Source organism: Centruroides vittatus, unplaced genomic scaffold (genome assembly GCF_030686945.1).
Source record: "Centruroides vittatus isolate TY-2023 unplaced genomic scaffold, ASM3068694v2 contig_890, whole genome shotgun sequence".
NCBI lineage: Eukaryota > Metazoa > Arthropoda > Arachnida > Scorpiones > Buthidae > Centruroides > Centruroides vittatus.
In genome coordinates this window covers 659,856-680,538 of record NW_027122581.1, presented here as the reverse complement: position 1 = coordinate 680,538, position 20,683 = coordinate 659,856, and the positions used below count along the sequence as shown (strand labels likewise).

At 30.5% G+C, this 20,683-nt stretch overlaps 1 protein-coding gene across 8 annotated transcripts in view; it reads right to left on the bottom strand.

Annotated features, from left to right (window-relative positions):
• The window catches only part of LOC136983887 (G protein alpha q subunit-like), a 44,041-nt gene extending 25,441 nt beyond the window's left edge, over positions 1-18,600 (bottom strand). For 3 of the 8 annotated variants that reach the window (XM_067280766.1, XM_067280768.1, XM_067280767.1), the window contains exons 1-6: positions 18,437-18,598; positions 18,160-18,290; positions 9,950-10,134; positions 4,168-4,322; positions 1,454-1,582; positions 218-347 (exon numbers count right to left, since the gene is read on the bottom strand). In XM_067280766.1, the coding sequence (XP_067136867.1) occupies positions 218-347; positions 1,454-1,582; positions 4,168-4,322; positions 9,950-10,134; positions 18,160-18,277 (717 nt within the window). In that variant the 5' untranslated portion in view covers positions 18,278-18,290; positions 18,437-18,598. Of the gene's footprint in view, positions 1-217; positions 348-1,453; positions 1,583-4,167; positions 4,323-9,949; positions 10,135-10,331; positions 11,133-18,159; positions 18,363-18,418 lie in introns of those variants that run through there. The other 5 variants (XM_067280765.1, XM_067280764.1, XM_067280770.1 and 2 more) reach the window with 5 other exon arrangements.
• Between the last annotated feature and the right edge of the window lie 2,083 nt (positions 18,601-20,683).

Below are 20,683 nucleotides of genomic sequence, written 5' to 3'. Positions count from 1 at the left end.
GTGGTAGGCTGCCACCTTGACCACTCGGCCATCAAACCATCTAAATTAGTTCTTTAAGAAATTAGAAAGTATATTATTGTGTATATTCTATCTAGATTTCAAAAAATTCAGATAGTGTGATATAAATTGAAAAATAAGAATTCATTTTTATGTATTTAGAATATACACTATAAATTGACTATATCAACACAGTATTACAAGTTAAAATTTATACTACCTCATTATCAGATTCAAACAAAATTTGATCATATTCACTTAAGGCAACAAGAAAAATTATAGATGTAACATTTTCAAAACAGTGTATCCATTTTCTTCTTTCAGACCTTTGACCACCAACATCAACCATTCTAAATAAGGAAGAAAAACAATGCAACTAAACAGTAAAATAATGCGAAAAGCAATTTATAAAGTTTTCTTATGCATGGTAAATCTTGAATTACTGAAAAAAACTTCAAAATAATTTCTTTTAACTATGTTTACTGATCTGGTATTTTATAAAACTGTTTATAATAAATCTTTATACAACGTATTTTTACAGTAAATTTTAAATTTAATACATCCAAGTTCAATGTTCATTACTGTTTAAAAATTAATAAACAGCTTTTGAGGTTACTGTTTACATCAACATAATTTGTTGTTTACTTTTATCACGTGTATACAGTAGAATCTACTTATTTTAATCATTGATATTATTATCAGTCATTTAATGCAATCAGAATTGTAATATACCAAAACATAATTAAAATATACATATAACATTTTTTTTATCATCATAATCAGAGTTCAATTATCATTATATTCATATTGTTGATTACCGATGGATCTAAGTCCACGAAAAAGTTGCCTTTTTGTGTACTTTCAGCCTCAATGTGCAGATTATTAATGTGCTCAATATGCAATTATTAATGTGCTCAATATGCAATTATCTTCAGTTACTATCTCCAGTCTAAATCCAGCATGTAAACATTAAGCATTAATTGTTTTAATCATTTTTTGCATGTGATATAGCAATTTAAATTGCTGTAATTTCTTACATAAATTACACACTAGCTCTTATTACTAATAAATAATAGTTATAATGTATAATTCTAAGATTTATTAATTTTATAATTGTTTTAATATGACTTTTTAATGTCAGAGTCAATAAAATCAGAATTTCTATTAATTGCAGTCTCCATTTTTATTTACTCAGCTTAAATGTTATCATTTGATTATTGTTGTCTGAATAAATGAGATCCAAAGTGATTACTATAAGGAAATTTTACTGTATTAATAAAATCATTTTGGATATTTTAGGACAAAATATATTTTATTACTACACAGCATATTGATTTAAATTTTTTCTAAATAATAAATTAATAAAAAAAACTGATATACTACAATTATTATAATTAGAAGTTTCAATAATTACATTATAGATATATTTTAAAAATTTGATATAGCTTCAACACACCTGAATATAATGGAATCTAAATCAAATGGATATTCAATTATTCCAGTTGTTGGAACTCTAACACGTAAAATATCTTGTTGAGTTGGCAAATAATCAGTAGTAGATATTCTATCAAGATCACTTAAATAGCTAAAATGTATAAATAAATAATTAATAAAAAAATTCAGTTTTCACTAAACATACTAGAAAACTATATTGCATATATTTTTAAACATTGAATACAATTTTGTTCGCAAAATTTCTATGAACATGCATTATACTGAATAATTGTACTAAAGAGAATTCTAAGTGCATTAAAATGTAAGTGGTTTCTGTTTCAACCTCTGATCATGCAGGTAAACAGCCAGTTGAGTGGAAGGAAAAAGGTATGCACGGAGGGCAATTGCGCATCTCCTCTACCATAGCCACTACCATAGCCATTGCGAGCTTAGTTGCAGGCACATAAACATGGCTGCTATGATTGACTCTCCTGCCAAGTGTGAGTTGCATGGTATAATTCGGTTTCTTCAAGCAGAAGGGAATAGCACTGTGGAAATTCATTGAATAATGAGCTGGCATTACAGTTAAAATCTTATGAGTGATGGTGTTGTGCATAAGTAGTGTAGGAAATTTAAAGAAGGCCAAATTGATGTTCACAATGAAGGGGGACAAGGACACAAGTCTGTCACAACAGAAGACATTGTTCAACAAGTTGACCAAGTGGTTTGAAAAAAAACAGAGGTTTACATTAAGTGAGTTGTATGTGGAATTTACTGAAGTTTCAAGATCATCTGTTTACAGGATCATAACAGATCACCTATGCTACAAAAAACTGTGCACTCATGGGTTTCAAAGATATTGTCTGATGACCAGAAAAGTTGCTGAATGGCAGCAAGACTGACCTTCCTCACCCATTATGAGGCTGAAGGTGACAATTTTTTGACATTGATTGTGACCGGAGATGACTTGGATTCAATACATTAACCCCAAAACAAAATAACAGTCATGACAATGGATGCACTCAAACTTGCCAAACAAACCAAAAAAGTTCAGACAAACCTTCAACAACAGGAAGGTTATGGCTACCATGTTTTGGACCAAAGAGGTGTGTTGCTTGTTGAGTTTATGGGGACTATGATCAATGCAGCTGTTTATTGCAAAATTTTACAATGACTGCAGAGAGCCATTCAGAACAAAAGAAGAAGCATGCTGACTTCTGGAGTTCTTCTGACTCATGACAATGTCCAACCTCACAGTGCTGCTGTAACCCAACAGCTTCTTCAGCAATTTCAATGGGAACTTTTTAACACCAGCATACAGCCCTGGTTTATGCTGAGCAATTTCCACTTCTTCCCTGAACTGAAAAAGTGGCTAGGAAGGCAGAAGATAGAAACTAATGATGATTGTGGCAATATGCCATATTAATGTATATATTAGATATAAGTTTTCTTTCTTCTTCCTTTTGTTTTTTTGAATTTTCTATTAACATTCCTTCCTGTGGATGGGTAACCCTTTCCACAAACCACAACAATGGGAAGTGAAGGCCCTGAAGCTACTAGAATGATAAGAAGGTTCATTCTTGGGTCGGACTCTTGGTGAAAGTAGACGTGTGAAGGTTACACTCCTGCTCGTCATCTAGAGGGACAAAGGGAGACGAAGGTAGCCTACAGAAAGAGAAAGGACCCCGCTAATGTAAAGAGATAGAGACAACATCCCTTGTATAAGGAGATCCATCAAAGAGATCCAAAAAAGATCATCAAGAAACAATCTAGAGTGGTTCCCCACCAGAAGAGCATCAATACGAAACAGAGAACCCAGGTATTTGTTATAACCTCCTCTATCATACTAAAACTTCTTGCTATTCTTCCTTCCCTGTTTAGTTTATAATTTAGTGTAAGTTAGTTGTAAGATTACAAGTCGCTCTTTTCTTATTTGTCGTGAGTGCATTCCTTTGATCTGTATTCGCTTGATTCCTCGCCCTGGTTTTGGATATTGTATAACATTAAGAGAAATATTAATGATAATAGCTACTTGGTAGAGATCCTTATAAAATTAGCATTAAGCTAAGATTCTTATAACTAATGTAAATAATTATAAGATGCTTATGTAAATAAACAGGTATTGTTTAATGTTAAGTTTGTAGTTGAGTGCACTTCTACCGGCTGTCTCTCAGACCTTCTCCATCCTGGGCCCAAACACCTACAAATGTGCCCACTTGTGCAAAACAAATGTAATGGCCATCAAGGTTTCTGTGTCTGTCCTGATGACTGTCATCACCAATGCGATTGTGACAATGTGCAAAGTGCCCTCTATGCTTCTGCACCCTTCAGTCCTGTGGTGCAGAAACATAGAGGCCACTTTGCACATTGTCTCAATATCATTTATTATAACAGTTCAGAAGATATCTCAGTAACTGGGATATCGTCAATAGGTTCTAATAAAATTGATTTGATTTAAAATTGATTTTTAAAAATTTTTAACAATGAATTTAAAAAATACAATAGTGGGAGAAGACGACGACTATAGCACTTGCAAAAAACGCACATATAATGCTGATCTCAGTGATTTCTCTGTCACATCATACAGCATTTGGCCTGAATATCAACCAATTGAGTAAAAAATACAATACAAATGCATTTAAATAATAATAATAAATAGGTAAATGAAATGAGAAGAAAATATTTTGGGGTAAACACTTCAATATTTTGATAATTTATAATAAATTGATATCTTACTATTTAGCTGAATCTGTTAATTGATATTCTCTTCGTCTATCATAACATTCTTGAATGCCAGCATCTTCCCATAATGATTTAATTGCTTCTACATACTGGTTATCAAATGTTGTTACTGTTTCATAGTCAACTGCCTTAACCAATTCTGCATTTTCCTAAATAGAATTATAAAGTTTATTTTATGTAATTAATGATTATGATACATTAGAATCTTTGAAAATATAAGAACAGGTATGGTAAAATGTCATTCTAATGAGTGCTGATATAATGAATTTATTTTCAATCTCCTACTAATACTATGCATCTTAACCACTCAGCAGTGAGGGACGTATATATACGTCGAGGGCGATCGTGTGGCAGTGGTGAGGGACGTATATATACGTTAAATTATTTTGGGGGTATCACCAGAATCTAGCCAAAAACTACCGCAAAAAAAAATTCACATAAAAAATGAATTATGTAACAATAAAAAAAGACTTTTCTTTACTAGACATAACTGTTTACAAATACTTTTTCTAAAACGGAAATGAGAAAAATTGCGGGAAAAAATACTTTAAAAATTTTTCGGGTATATTCTCCACTACTAAGGGATAGAACCATACCTGACTCTCCCACTGCTGAAAGGTTAATGTAAAAATGTTTCAGTTTAAGAAATCACTGTAACAAAAATTTTCAGTTTTACATAATAAAAGTTCACTTTTTATGATCATTATGACAAAATCTGTAAATGTATGACAAATACAAGCTGCATCTGTGGATTTTCAGACACTCAAGATATCTTTGAAAGCAGCAAAAACGATTTAATTACTAATGTTTCTAGTCTTTTGTTACCTGAAGATGGTCTTTAAAAATAAAGACCATCTTCAGGTAAAATAAAAATACCATAGAGTCCCAGAAACTTGACTTTTGATAACTGTTCCAGATGGTTCTCGGAACGGATCCCCCTCGTGACTTCCCTTTTCATTGTGCAGAACAATGAAAAGGGAAGTCACATGGAATGTTGGAAAAGGAGTTGCTGGTCACTTTTTTGCCAGACCATCAGAAGAAGAGGACGGACTTTTCTGCTCAAGCTGAGACAAGACTGGCAGTATTAGGAGCAGAATTGAATGAGATGAGGCAACATCTTATGGAGTGGTTGAAGGGTGCAACAGATTATCCAAACGTAGTCCCCAAAATTGTGTAGTGAACTCTTGTGATTGAGAAGAGAAAATAAAAGAAAAAGGAAGGCATCAAATGTAGTGCACCAAAGAAAAGAAGTGAAACTTAGCATAAAGTTTCACTTCATGTAGACCCTCTCTTCATCTGAAAGGAATTATATCATCCAAACACAAAAAAAAATATCCTGGGTATTTCTATCCTTACTTTATCCTTATTCTCTTCCTGTATCATATTCCCGATCTTGTTTTTGATTCTAAGATAGTTTTAGAGTAGCCTTAGTTTATAATTGTTGTATTATGTGAACAGATTTTATTTTTGTAACTTTGCATAAATATCAAACTGTCATAACAAGAAAAAAAGGGCAGGAGTAAACAATTGCTGGGTACTGACCATAATCGGAACCTTGGAAAAGCAAAAAGATCCTGTAAGCATAAACCCAATAAGAATAAATTTTGTTCCATTTTATTTATATATCAGACGTTCTTGTTAGTGTCTTGTCTGAAATTTTTGTTCCTCTCTTTTTTGGCAAATTATGTTCACATACATAACTCACAGTATTTCAGTGATCCCTACAACTTCAATACACTAGCATAAAGAGCTATTTATCTCAAACATTTCATGATTCAATAATTTTCAGAGAAATGCAAATTTAGAAGCAGAAATATCTTATAGAGTAAATAAATTATGACTACTTGGTTAATCTCAGAAAATTATATTGGGTTGAAGAAATTATTTTTGTCCATTGAATAAGGGTAAAACAGAGATTGAGCATGACACACTCAAGAAGATCAAAAGGCAGAAGATCAAATTGAAGTTACAAAACTATAAAGCATGATTATGCAATCATAAAACAATTCTCATCTCAAAAATACAAATAAAGTGGATAATTTTCTGGTAGTTTTTTTGTATTCTGTGGCAAACATGATTCTAATACAGTTTTATTAGTCTTGAATGGCATACTGTAACTACACTTTCCTTGCCAGCCTGATAATGAATGGAGTTTAACTGAATAAATACAATTTTATTATTACACCTCAACCATACTAACATTTTGTACTTTCCAAAAAGTATATAAATTTATATTATTTCACAACAGTTTTATTTACAAATCTGAAATCAAAATTATTTTATACAAAATTGTCAGTCTTGAAGTAGAAACTAATAAAGGTAACTAATTAATTTGAATTTTTTCCCTAAAAATTGTTACTACTTGATACTTAAAAATTAAGATGATCAAAATAAATTTTTATAGTCAAAATATAGACACACTGTTATCCTTAATTTTCATTTCTGTAAATGTTATTATGGTTCTTGATTCAAGAACCATTATATACTAAACAAAATTATTTTGTTTACACCTAGATAATAGACAACTATTGACAATATCCTCTACTGCAATATCATAGCTATTTAGACAATCTCATATATTTCAGTTTAATAAAATCTGCAGAAAATGCTGTCAACTTTATCAGATTACATCAATCATTTGATTCAGTCTGAAAAGTATATTCTCTTATCAGTATTAATCTGTGTACTAAATTAATTTAAATTGTTTAAATACACAAGAGTCTCTTGTTTAATTGACAAATTAACACAGATACTGTAAGAATATTGTTATGTATTTGTGTGAGAATCTGAAGAGGAGGGGGGCAAGTAAGTTAATTAAATCATTTAATTAATTAAAATAATATTCCAATCCGATTCTAACCTCTCCCTCCCCGGAAAAAGGGATGACAAAGCAAAAAACCAAACCCCACACACATCCTATTTCCTGTGATTGTCGAGTAGATAAAACAGTTTGAATATCAACAATCATTACTAAGGTCGCAAGACAAATCCTGATCTTAGTCACCTCAAGCTATTAATTCAGTTTGTTTGACAGCTGTTATCAATTTTATGAGGTAGAATGAGTAACTACACTGGATAGAAAGAGGTCATAAATTTGACAAAATGTTCAATTTCTGACAATTAATGTAAACAAACTCTAGACACAGAACAGGTTACATCATGCATAGCATTAGTCAGCTCCCCCAAAAGAGGGGATAAAAAGGGGTTGAACACAGTCCTCCGGGCGTAAACATTGACAGTGGACAAAGGACCCATCCCACCATAATCCCCAATGGCCACCTCCAGCCCGAAGACAGAGCTCTATGTGTCACCCCCTACTGACTGCTGATCGTGGAGCATTTCGTCAATGTCCTATACAATGATCTAAGAGGTATATTATACGTAGATTATAAAACTCTCTCTCGGTTACGTAGTTCTTTAGTCTATAGGTTAGACTAATATTAACTCCCGATACAAGTATTGTCATGCCGATACAAGTAGTTACTGTTTAAATTGTATCTTAATTTTTTTCTGTATTCTAGAATAATTGTAATAATCTATGTGTTTATTAAATATGTTGTTTTATGTTCAATGCATGTCATCCTTGAGTACAATCAACACCTTATCCCGACCTCACTAACCCTCCCCACTACACTAACTCACCCTCCTACGGCCATACTGACAAGGAAGCTAATAAGTGGAGTCAAGCTTGCCGCTTAACCCTCTCGGTTCTCACAATTGGCAACACAATTGCCTCAGGGTTTGTATGATTGGCAACACTATTGCCTTGGGGTAGGGGATGTATATAAAGGCTAACAAAGTAACCCTTGTCCTTTGTTCTGGCCAGCGTCTTACATAAAAGAAGTGCAATAAAGACATTTGTTAAAAGTTGGATTTGTTCTTTCTCATAGTAGTTAAGACATAATAAGTATAAAGATCCTTTCTCTTTCATATAGTATACAATTTCTAGTAACAACAGAATAATTATGACTTTCTGAATTTTTGAGAACAAGAAAATCCTTAGATTAAATTTCTTTTTAATCAATTTGCTAAAACAATGCTACTATACAGCTAATGCTACTATACAATTCTTTAAGTCAAAATTCAATAGGAGTTCAGAGGAGTCTAAAAAACATTAATCATCGACTTCACTATCATCATCAATTACTATTGGTATTTCTTTTAAACCCGAATCAAGAAAATGGGTTTTTTTTCATTTTTTGATTCATTCTATCCTGTGGGCACTGAGAGGACGTTTTAACCATACCTATCATGGGTTCATCCTGGCCACCTCATTGTGGGCCTAGATGAACCCATTCATGAAAAACTTCTGGGGTTGTTTGCCTGAATGCTATCCTGAGACCCCTTAGTAGAGTAACAATCTGAAATACTACAACTGAATTTTCTTAACATCTAAAAATAATCTTAGGCACTAAATAGAGACCTAACACAGAATATATAACAAAACATTTGATAATAGAACTAACAGTTTGTAGTCTTCTAGCATATGCACAATAGCCTTCAATATTAGACTCATTTGATGGTATACAATATATTTTATAAACATGACATATTCTTTCTATAATTTATAACAAGAGTAAAATTTTACACTTGAATCTATTTGATTCATCTACATTAAATTCAGAGTTAAATTCATTGTGTGTCTAAATTGATCTGCCAGGTATGAAGCTGTCTGAAAACATTGATGTGATATGAAGATAATCTTCAGTTTGACTAATGTTAACTTTGAAAAGTTGATTGTTTAGTCAAAAACTAAAAGATAATTTTCATAGTAGCCTTTTTGATTTCAGGTACTCATACAAACTGTCTGTTTACTATTGACTTTTAACATCTTTTCAGCAATATTGATTTTATCATCATCTAAACTTAAAAATAGGCTACATATGTTATTGAAGAATGATGCAATGCTGAAAAGTGCACTAATCCACTTCAAGTACTTTGTGTTCAATACAACATCTAGGTGTTTATATTCTGTTTTGAAGATTCTGAAGATTTCATAAACTGCATCTATACACTAGCATGTTTTGGTTACCAGTCCTGATAAATTAAACTTCTCTATGGTCAACTGTAATTGTGAAAGATATCAGAATCTCAAAATTCAGGAGATTTAACATTCATCTGTCTTCTTGACTCAGGCTTAGAAGAAATAACACTATCAATTGATAATGATACTGATGAGATTGATAGTTCATTCAAATATGAACACACATTGATGTTTTGTTTCTCTGTTCACATTACATAAATAATAGGGAATTTTTAAAATCAAAATTCAATAGTTTATTGGTATTTAAAACATTTTACAATAGTTTCTATTACTGTCTTTTTCACATTGATGATGATAAATAATTTTTTCAATATTTGAGAACAAGTATTTTGGATAGTTGATTATTCAATTTGACCAAGCCATTCTGGATAAATAAAAATATTAGAACAGGTTTTTAAATTTAAAAAATTGTACATGCACATAATCTAAAATCTTACCAAAATTTTTATTCGTAGTATATATTTGGCTAAATTTTGGTGTAGATTGGATTCTTAGGTAGATTCCCTATTGGAAAAGTGTATGGATATTCTACTGATTTTGTAACTTTTTTCTTTCACAAGTTATCATATAACTGCAATTATTAAAGTCAAATATAGCAAACTATTAGTCTGAAATTTGAACACAGCAATACTATGATAATTAAGTTTTAAAATATTAATTTTTCTAAAAATATTCTATTAAAAAATTATAAAAATTATATCATAACTCAATTTAAATTTAATTGATACATACTATATTTTTTTCATTCTTGTATTGTATCTGTAGCAAATCCATTGCTTTTATCATGCTTTGCATAGCCATGAATATATTTTGGAATACAAGTTTAATAAATCCTTTTTTGTCTTCATCAGAATAACCAGATCCATGAATAATTCTCATCTGTTTAATAAATGTACTCTTCCCAGATTCTCCTGTTCCTGTTAAATATCAAAGTATTTATTACAACAGCAGTCATTTAAAAATATTAAATGAACTATCATTGGGCATTACACCATTCAACCATAAAAATGATAAAGATTATTTAATTAAGTTTTAAATTTTCTTAACATTTCAGACTTTATATGCAAGGGCTTTTCAGAAAAAGACCAAACTTTTGCTATAAAAATTTTATTACTTATGTACAAGTTTGTTAGGCCTCATCTCCTTAGGAACTTAGTCCTCTCTACTGGTGTCACACTGCTTCCAATATTTCTTCCATAGTCTGTTAGAACACATTTTCTGGAATGACACACAGGTTTTCTATCTTCTTGTATCACATTTTCCTTCATCTCCTCTGTGGTTTAAAAATGACATCCTTATAAGGTTGTTTTCAACTTAAAAAACATGAAAAAGAATGTTGGGGTCATCTCCAGAGAGTAAGGTGGATAAGTTATTATGGGTGTCATTTCTTGCACATCAGAAGTAATGAGTGAGCTGGCACATTGTCATGGTGTAACATTCAGATTTGACTTTCCTACTATTTAAGCCTCTTCCTGTGCACAGCATCCTTCAAACATCTTTAAACTTTTAGCAGAAATCTTTGTTGACTTTCTGATCATGCTCTTTAAGATCTTTCACTTTCACTTTGCCAGAAGTCCAATAATACAAAAACTCACACATTCATTCAAATGATTTAGCTGAGTGATTAATACAGAAAGTGTGATGTGGCAAGTGGTACAATGTTGCCAAAACTTGCTGCTGAATGATACTACTGGCCACATTCTGCTCCAAGTGCAGGTTTTCACACTGATCACAAAGTTCAATCCTTTTTTTGAACAGCCCTTATATATAATTAAAATATGATAAGTAGAAAATTTATATTAAATTACATAATCAATTTTCAAGATTTACATTTTTGTAAAAACTTTTGGTCCATTCTTTAATGATTTTCCACATGATTTCTATTTTAAAATATAATTTCAAAATATAAAATACATCTTTATATTAAAAACACTTTTAATTAAATTATAAAAAGTTTTTGGAAATTTTAAATATCAGAATGCTTATTCTAGAATTAGATTAAAATTTCCAAAATTTTTTTTTCTTATTTTACATAAGAACGAAATGAGAGTTTAAAATTTTTAAAATATTTTTCTCCAAAAATCAAAGTATGACTTAAAAATAATAAAGAGAAACTTGATTATCTTAATGCAAATAGAGTTTATAAAATCCCAATCAGTAATATGAACAGATGGTAGAAGCTTAGAACATACACATTTAATACTGTAGCCCAAAACATCAGTGAGAATTAACAAACAAAGATTTCCATCTCAGTAGAGATAATGCATCTCTAGCACAAAATCTGGATCATTTCATTGTATCTTAAAATCAAGTGGAGAGAACTGAATGCTAGAAAGATGAAGACAACTTTCAGATAGCAGAGGCTATTTAGACTTTTAAGGAGAAAATCTAGAGTTGTTAACAAGCATGACTGATAATCTGGTAACATCCTGTGCATCATTAAACAATTTTACATTTTTGTTTTATTGATTAAAACAGGATGTCTGAAAATGAACTGATGGATTACAAAAAATTATGTATTTAAGGAAAACAGATCACATATAGTTTTCAGTAATCATCAATGAAATTTAAGAAATTTTTTCTATATTACATAAACAGAGGATGCTACTGTTGCTGCATGCATAATTTTTTAACTAACAAATTTTTTATTAATTGATGGATGGAACAAGATAGACCAATTCAATTTCCATCTTGTGCTCCTAACCTAACCCCTTTGGTCATTTTCTTGTTACATAATACTGGAGAGAGATTCAATATTGAGACTAGATTCAATCTTGTGAGAATAATGCATGATGTATATTTCAAGATTTATCTTTAAGAAATCTTGAAACATATGAAATCTTTTTGAGATTGCTCAGTAATTAGGACAAACTCTGTGGCTGTATCTATATTTTTTTTAAATAAATATGAGTTTGTAATCTTTGTTTTTTGGACACCCTGTAATTTTTTGTGTAACCTTTAAATCTATAAATTTTATATAATTTATTTATTTATGTAATCTTTAAATTTCGTTTATTTTCTGGGTTTTTACTATGACTTAATGTAACAGTAACATCTCTAATGACTTTTCTCAAGCTTGTACTTTCATAATGGCAGAACATTGAGTTCCTGACAAAGAGTAGTTAAGTCAAAAGCACTCAAACATTTTTAATGTTTTATGGTTATTAGTCTGTTAAAAGCATTTCCTTCATTTTTAATTGTATTTTTGATAATAAATACACATTACTTTAGATTTTAAACAAAAAGGGCAAATCATAAACATATTCAAATTTGTTTTCACTTTCCAGAGCTGTGTCAATTGATTGTTTGCTAATTGTTAATTGTAGCCTACTAATTGGCTCTTCCACTGATTAATCATCAAGTGGCAATTAATTCTCCAATAATTGCAGTAATTGGTAAATAATCATTCCATTGAAAAAGCATTATTACTTCTTAAATTTAAAATTATTTAATTAACTTTAGAAATGAATGATGTTTAAAGAAACAATACTTTATTAATTACTAAAGTGTGACACATCCAGTTCCACTGGAAATTGCTAGCTTTTTTGTGTGTTTTTAAACTGAAAATGGTATAGTTTATTACTAATACATTTTTAGAAATGTGAAGTTCCAGACACCAACTCCAAACCTCTTGTTAAACGTGCTGAGAAAAATATTTTAATATCTAAAAGAAATAAGGCATGAGGAAATGCACATGCAAACAATAAGTCCTGAGTGCAACTCTAAAACACTTGTTAATAAATAAATCAATGTCAGTCCAGAGAATTTGAACTTTGACTTGGATGCTTGTATAAAAATAAGAAAAATTAATTGAATCAGGGAAACTGAACAGTTTAACAAAAGAAAAATGTCGTGTGTTGTAGTCAAAATTCCAAAATGTCAGAATGGAAACGTAGTGATCTAAAATACAAGTGAAAGTTTTGAAGTACCATCAATGTCTCCTGGTTGAGAGATAGTGTTGAGTTGAATACTAAAGATCAACCTTTCTTGTGACCCAATCCAATCTTATTTCTACCTGAAAACAAAGGAGGAAATCAATCAGAAAATGACAAGAAAGAATTGGGACCATCAGAGCATGGAATTTGAGAATAAAATCCTTTAAAAATCCCAAATTTCAAGGACAAAGGTGGATTTCCTACTCCCTCAGTTTTGCAAGGTAACTTAGTGCATCTCTTTCCTGTGCTTGTGCCCACTACCGCCATTGCTGTCAAGAACCATAGGCATCATCACCTGTCCTCAGACTAAATATCATCTATCCTGTCTTCAGACTTGCTAACAACACTATCCTGGGGCTATTGACACATCCAGGGACTATGCCGGAACCAAACTGAATTCTTCCATTCCTAGTTGGAGTGAAGCATCTTCTGTATGAAATTGTAGCTACCAGCTTATTTGTAAATAAATGGGTTTCATTTGCAAAGGTTCTTCCTCTCAGTATGTCCATCATCACCCACATACTCTGTCCTTTACCTGTCATTCATCTTGACTTGAGTCGGACTCCCCCTTTTTCGGTCAGCAAATCTTACAAAATATACATTTTTTAATGAACAAGTTTTGATCTCATTCATAGCTAATTGTTGCATCTGATGGATTAATTTTGAGCAACAACTGCCTTAAAAGAAATTTTTCATTTTTAAACAAATAGATTTTTATTACATTGAAAATTATTTAATATTGTTTTGTTAACTACATTGCACTTGAAAGGATGTCATTTTTCTTCATCCTTGGTGCATAACTTTTATGTCAATGAATATACTTCTGTGTATTGTTTTAACATGTGATCCTTTCCATGGGCAAAGGAAAGGATGTCATTTTCCTTCATGTAGTTAACAAAACAAAGGAAATAACTGTGACATAAATCAATTAATTTATCAGTTAACAATGAAAGAATGCAATCACCAGAAATATCAATCATTTCACCTATTTGCTAAGAATGGCATTAGAATACTATACCAAGAAAGTATAAATTTACTATCTAACCTAATTGGATGGCTTCTTAAACACACACAAAAAAAAAAAAAAAAAAAAACCCAAAAATTCACCAGTTTAAAATTTTAAACTGTTGGATTTTTGGCTTTGTGGTGTGTTCAAAAAAGTATATAATCCACATTTAAAAAGATGGATTAAATTACTAAAAAAACTTTATAAAAGCTAAATTTAAAAAAAAATGAAATTTTATAAGAAACTTAAGAAAAAATATCTGACAACAATTGGTTAATGATTAATCACACAATTAGATGCATGGACATATTGCAACAAAGCATCCCATGGTTGAGAGTGTAAAGCTGTATATCACAATCACTTTTATGATAATTTATGGATTTTTTACTCAATTTCAGGGGGCAAGTGCCCTGTTTGCCCCCTCTGCAGATGCCAATGATTAATATATCCAAATTAATCTATGATATGCTTAGTGTAAAATCACCTATACATTATGAAAGTTAAGAAATCATTGCTAATTGAATCTCCAACTACATTGTGTAAGATTTATATGGATGACAAGGCATGGAAAATATGAATTTTTCCATTGATTGATTTTAGCAAAACAGAAAGTACTTTACAGACAAATCATAGCTTAATAAACTCAAACAACCAAAGATCTAAACTATTGAATTATTAGTGTTATTTATTACAAATAGAACTATTTCTAGAAAAGTCTACAATTTTAATTCAATATGTTTATTTAAAAAAGATACAAACAATTATTTCATTTGTAGATCATATGAAATATCAATAAGTAAAACTTTCAAGATTTTCATGTAGTAACTGATGAACTTCAGTATGAGCCCATGATTGTGGCAATGAAGTGCATTTCTCTGGACAATTCATTTTGTCTGAAATGCATATGGCCCATAATTGCCATTGTACAATGAAAGATTAACTGATGAATTTCATAGACATTCATCAGTTAATCTTTCATTGTACAAAATTGTATCTTTTCTGTGAAGCAATGGTACAATTTAAAGCAACCTTTAATACTTTGTAAGACTTCCTCTTGTCTGAATGCATGTAGCAATATGGTCAGCAGACGCATAAAAGTGCTATATACTGTTGTGTAACAGATCTGTCTAAAGTTGTTGCAACTGCCACTGCAGATCCTTCACATTCTTAAATGGTCAAAACTGGTATCCCATCTAATCCCATAAATGCTTGATGGATGACAAATCTGGAAACTGGGCAGGCACTGTATGCAGTCCTGCCATAAAAGGCAACAAGTGTGTATGATTTCTTAAACATTCTGCTACAATTCAATGTTTGTCACACTATTCTAAGAGAGTCTTATTATAGGATATTGAGATGGCAATTTTAAGGCACTCAGGTGGCATTACCTGATATGCAATTGGACCAGAACTGTAATCATTTTACCTATCTGAGACATAGACTGAGATATGTCTGTGTTAGCTGTAAGCTGAGTTTTGCAGTAATCAGACTATTCTATCTGAATGCATAATTTTTTGGTCAATGAGTGTATAAAAAGTATAAGTGCATCAAAAATTTCTATCACTACCACAAAATGAATAAAACAGAAATTTTAAATTTAAACATAATACATTTACAAAAAACAAAAATATTTCTAAACAAAAATATTTTACATTCTGTTTGCAGAAAACAAAAGCAACTTAAGAGAAATCAAAGTAACACATCTATATAATTTGTGGCTAACTATTGTGTGAGTATCTATTCACTATATATATATACCAGGTATAGTGAACACACATTATACACTATATATATAATGCGTGTTGTATTGTATTTACATAATAGTTATCCAGAAATTATGCCATCTAGGCATAATTTTAAGGATAGCTAATATAATCTATATTTTCAAATTCTGTTTTAGCAGTACAATTAAAAAATAAAATACAGGTAACCCCCGTATAACATGGCACTTCTATAGCACGGATTCACTCTGACACAGTTTGAGAATTGGGTAAAACCCTTGTACAACATGAAATGTAATAAATTTTTACATACTTAAGTACTAATAGTTCAAGAAAATAATTTTCATGAACTATTAGTACTTAAGTATGTAAATTTTCTTTTCTCGCCTTCTGTTGATACACATGGTCCTTCTCAAAACTTATTTCAATGTTGCCAGATCTAGATGCTTCTGCTTTTGCTGTTGCCAGATGTTTTTCCCTTATTCCATACTTGCTTTATTCTTCATAAGTGCTTAGCACCATTGAGGAAATTTATAAAGATCTTTTAACTAAAAGCAAGCAATCTAAAATTACATACTTTTTGCAAAAGGTAAAGCATGGATCTAAGATAATGCAGAAAAATGCTCAGAGGATAAGGATAACTTGCCAGAAAGAAAATGCCCTCAGTTAATAGTGTTTGTGATGACGAAGATATTGTTTAATTTATATTAATATGTATCACTTAAGAAAATTTTAATAAAGATATTTATGGCAAGTAAAGAAGATAATAAAAATATCTGTTTACGTGTTTTTACGTTTTAATACTGTATTTCCGCCAGCCCTATTTTACAAAGAAGATATTTATCTTAATTATGAAAATATAATAGCATGTTTTTTAATTTTTTGGAACCTAACCCCTCTTTTTGTACTAGTTCTTTGTTTTGGATTTGCATAACACAGCAATTTTTTGGAACGTAACTCCAGCAGTATATTTAATGATTCAAAACATTTTCAACCTAATATCATAGGCCTTCCTCAGTGAAGTACACAATTTAACGTTGATATTAGGTCAAAAACATTTTGAATTATTAAATATACTGCTGGAGTGACAAGGTACACTGTTTCTTTTGTTAATAAAATTACTCTATTGAAAGATGAATTCAACAAAAATATACAGGCAAAACCACAGACATTCCCCAGAAATTGTGGACATCTGTCTGGTCACCTTAGCTTAAGTGCCTCCACACATTTGATATTTACACACATGCATGCAATTATTTGTCATGCACTGGTTCATTGTGGGAATGACAAATGTTTGTCTGAAAATGGGACAATTCTCAAACAATAATTTGTGCTGCTGTTTTTATACTTATAGTAGTTCAATAGGTTTCATAAGTTTCAATAGTAGTTCATCTGTTAATGAAAATAAGCAAACCAGTTTGGCTTATATATTTCGTTTGTTCTTACCGCACTTTTAACACTCCGTTATAACACATCTTATACAACGCCATTAATGAGTCTTTCTTTTTAATTTGGGGAAAATATATTCCAGCTCAATTATAGTTTCATTATGCCATTTCTTTTTTAAAATAACGAAAAACACGAAGGTGAGCACGTGAAAACGGCGAATATCGAAATTCGTTACAAGTAAATCATTCACACTACTCGGTATTCGCCAAATGCCGAGCAAACATTTGGCGAATACCGAATGTGTGAGGTGCCCTTGTGTTCAACGCAACTATTGAAAATTGTAACAATGAAAACGCGTAACCATTAAACATAGACATCGTCTTCCTTTGTTGGAAGTGCGTTTTCCTCCAACGCGACTATCTGCACATATAAATATTAGTGCACTTTCTACTTAAATTCTTAGATTTTATTTCAAATATAGCACTGAAACACACGTGGAACATTCTAAAATACAGCGCCATCTGTAGTCACTAAAGAAAAGCTAATTTTTGAAAATCATTACTTTTTCTTTGCCCGTCACGTCGTAAGCATTTAAGATTATTGTACAGTACATGTATTATATTACTTAAATATGCCTTATAGTAAATGTCTTTAAAGTTACATTCGGATCTACATATATTATGCATAATATACTATACAGTACAGTACATTTGTATATGTGTATAATGGAATGTATATATCAAATGTACATATTTTAATATTTCTTAAGTTCTAAATCTTCAACAAAATAAATTTTATAAAATATTAAAATATTTTAACAAAGTTTGTCGAGTACATACAATATAAAATACGCGTAGACAATGATAAAATGAAGAAAAATCAACCACTCACCCAGTAAAAGTAATTTAAGCTCTCTACGGGCATCTCTTTTATCTCTTCTCAACTGTTTTTCAATTTCTTGATTAATTCTTCTCTGTTCCCTCTCTTCATCACTCAAAAAGCACGCCATGTTTAACTTAATTCTACAAAGTAGGCAAAAATATTTCCGTTTGTAATTATTTTTACGTTTGGAACAAATCCGTGAAAGTAATAATAAAAATATTTAACAAATAATAAATTAAAAATAATCAAATGCACGAAAATGTTAAACAATTTCTCATTTTGTTACAGGAATCCGAATCTTCAAAATTTTTCTATTTGGGGCGTGATGAATAACGCACAACTGATGTAAAATTATTAGAGATAAATTCCGGATAGATTTTATTTAATTTAGCACAGAAACCTAATAAAAACAATACGATCAATAATATAGTTTGTCAGTGGTTGGACGTTAATTTAATTATGAAACTATAAACGAAGCAGGAAGGACATTGGTAAATAGAATAACGTGGGTCGTCTTCCCCTGATTAGATAACAATACATTCAGTTGGTAGGAAGAACGCAGGTTTCGTAATAATAATAGTAATAAAAGTTTCGATTAATTATTTTTTTACTTATAGGGATAGGGAAATAATTTCTTATATGATAATTATTACATATATATTTTTATGTAGTTAAATAGGCTTATAATATATACATTTTAAAATTTTATTCTAATTTAAGTTCTATGTAGCTTCACTTTTTTCATTGAATAATGCATCGATTAATGCTTATTTACAAATCTAGTTTCAGCCAGGACCAAAAATTTACTAGGCCTAATTACCATCATTTTAAGACTTATAACTTAGTCTAATTCAAAGATAGATTTTACTATTTATTTGGTATCCAGTCATAGCCACATAACATTTTGTTGCTCCTAAGTCTTTCAGTCCTTTTATATAAAACTATACTTTAATAACATCTTAAAAAGTTCTTTAGTCCTAAACCAAAATCACATTTATTGTATTTAAATTTAAATTATATACCGTGTATATATATATATATATAATTTAATTCATTATACAAAATATATATAATTTGTGTAATGAATTAAATGATAAACGAAGAGAAAATATAAGATATCTCAACGTTTACTTTGAAAGATTTTCTTGGAAAATTTCACTTGTTTATAAGATTACGTGTTCGTAATTCTGCGAAATGCCGCATCTGACAGTATACATAGAATTTAGACTAGAAATATAATTTAGTATATTATAAATTTATTTTAAAAACTTGTTCTCTTAGGACTGCATGTGTAAAACTTAACGAACTGTATAGTTAACGAGCCTTTCTTATGTCACTGTTTGCCGACGTTCTCAACGAAACGTTTTTCATGCCTAAAAATGCAAAGCAGTGTTAAAAAATTGGGGATTTTGAACTTAGAGTTTTTTATTATTTTAATTATCTTGTTTTAGGAGTTTCACAAAATTCCAGCGTAAACATGAAATAGCGATTAATTAATATGAAGAATGTAATGTTACAATGGCTAAACTAACGTTACTCGATACGTACGTGATCATAATTTTCCGGTTTTATCCAATTTCCTCAAGTTTATGAGCATATATCTGTAGGCCTAAATGAAATGAAATTGCGATCAAGAGATTATTAACGAGACTCATTTCGTTAAATGTAAATAAAAGCATCTGAATTAATTGCAGTCTTAAGTCTTCACGCGTTTGAATATTGGAATTGAAACACTCAGGGGCGGACTGGCCTTAAAATTTCTGTGTGGAAAAAATCATTACCGGCCCAGCCAATAAATAAAAAAAAATGACTTTTTTCTATTTATATTTAAATATATTCAAAATACAACATTGACAAAAATTGCAATAAGCACAAGCCTAGAACATTAATTTTTTATTTAGAAGTTTGCTTTGTTGAGCAATAATATTAATGACATCATCAGAATCTATTTCATTTAAAATATCCTTCTCCATTGACATTAACACAAAAGCTTCTAGATTTTCTTGCGAGATACTTGATCTTAATGAATTTTAACGTAGAAAAGTTCCGTTCACAGGACACTTGTGTTACAGACATAGATAGTAAATATTTGTATGCTTGACCAAGTGTAGAATAAGCACCATTTAACACGTTATATCCGAATAATATATTATAACAACAAATAGGACAATTTTTGCAAGCTTTGCAGTAAGAGGATGAAATCGAATCTTTATCGTTTTCTAGTTGATCATCAGTAGAATGTTCATTTTGGTTTAATTTTATAAAAGTTTCACTGACATTTTCCTTTAAAATATTTCATGACGATTTAAAATGTTGCAATTCTGAAATAATATTAAGTTGCTTCTGGATTAAACTGTAGTAACACTTTACAGCTCTATATGAAGTGTCCAGTGAAGTCGGGTTAAAATACCAGATAATCTTTTCAATTAGGGTTGGCCCTCGGGTTGGTTTATTTTTGCGTCTTTAGTTAAAGGATGATAGAATCGTTTACGAATGTACTGTACAGTACATACGTATACTCCCTTGGACTTCA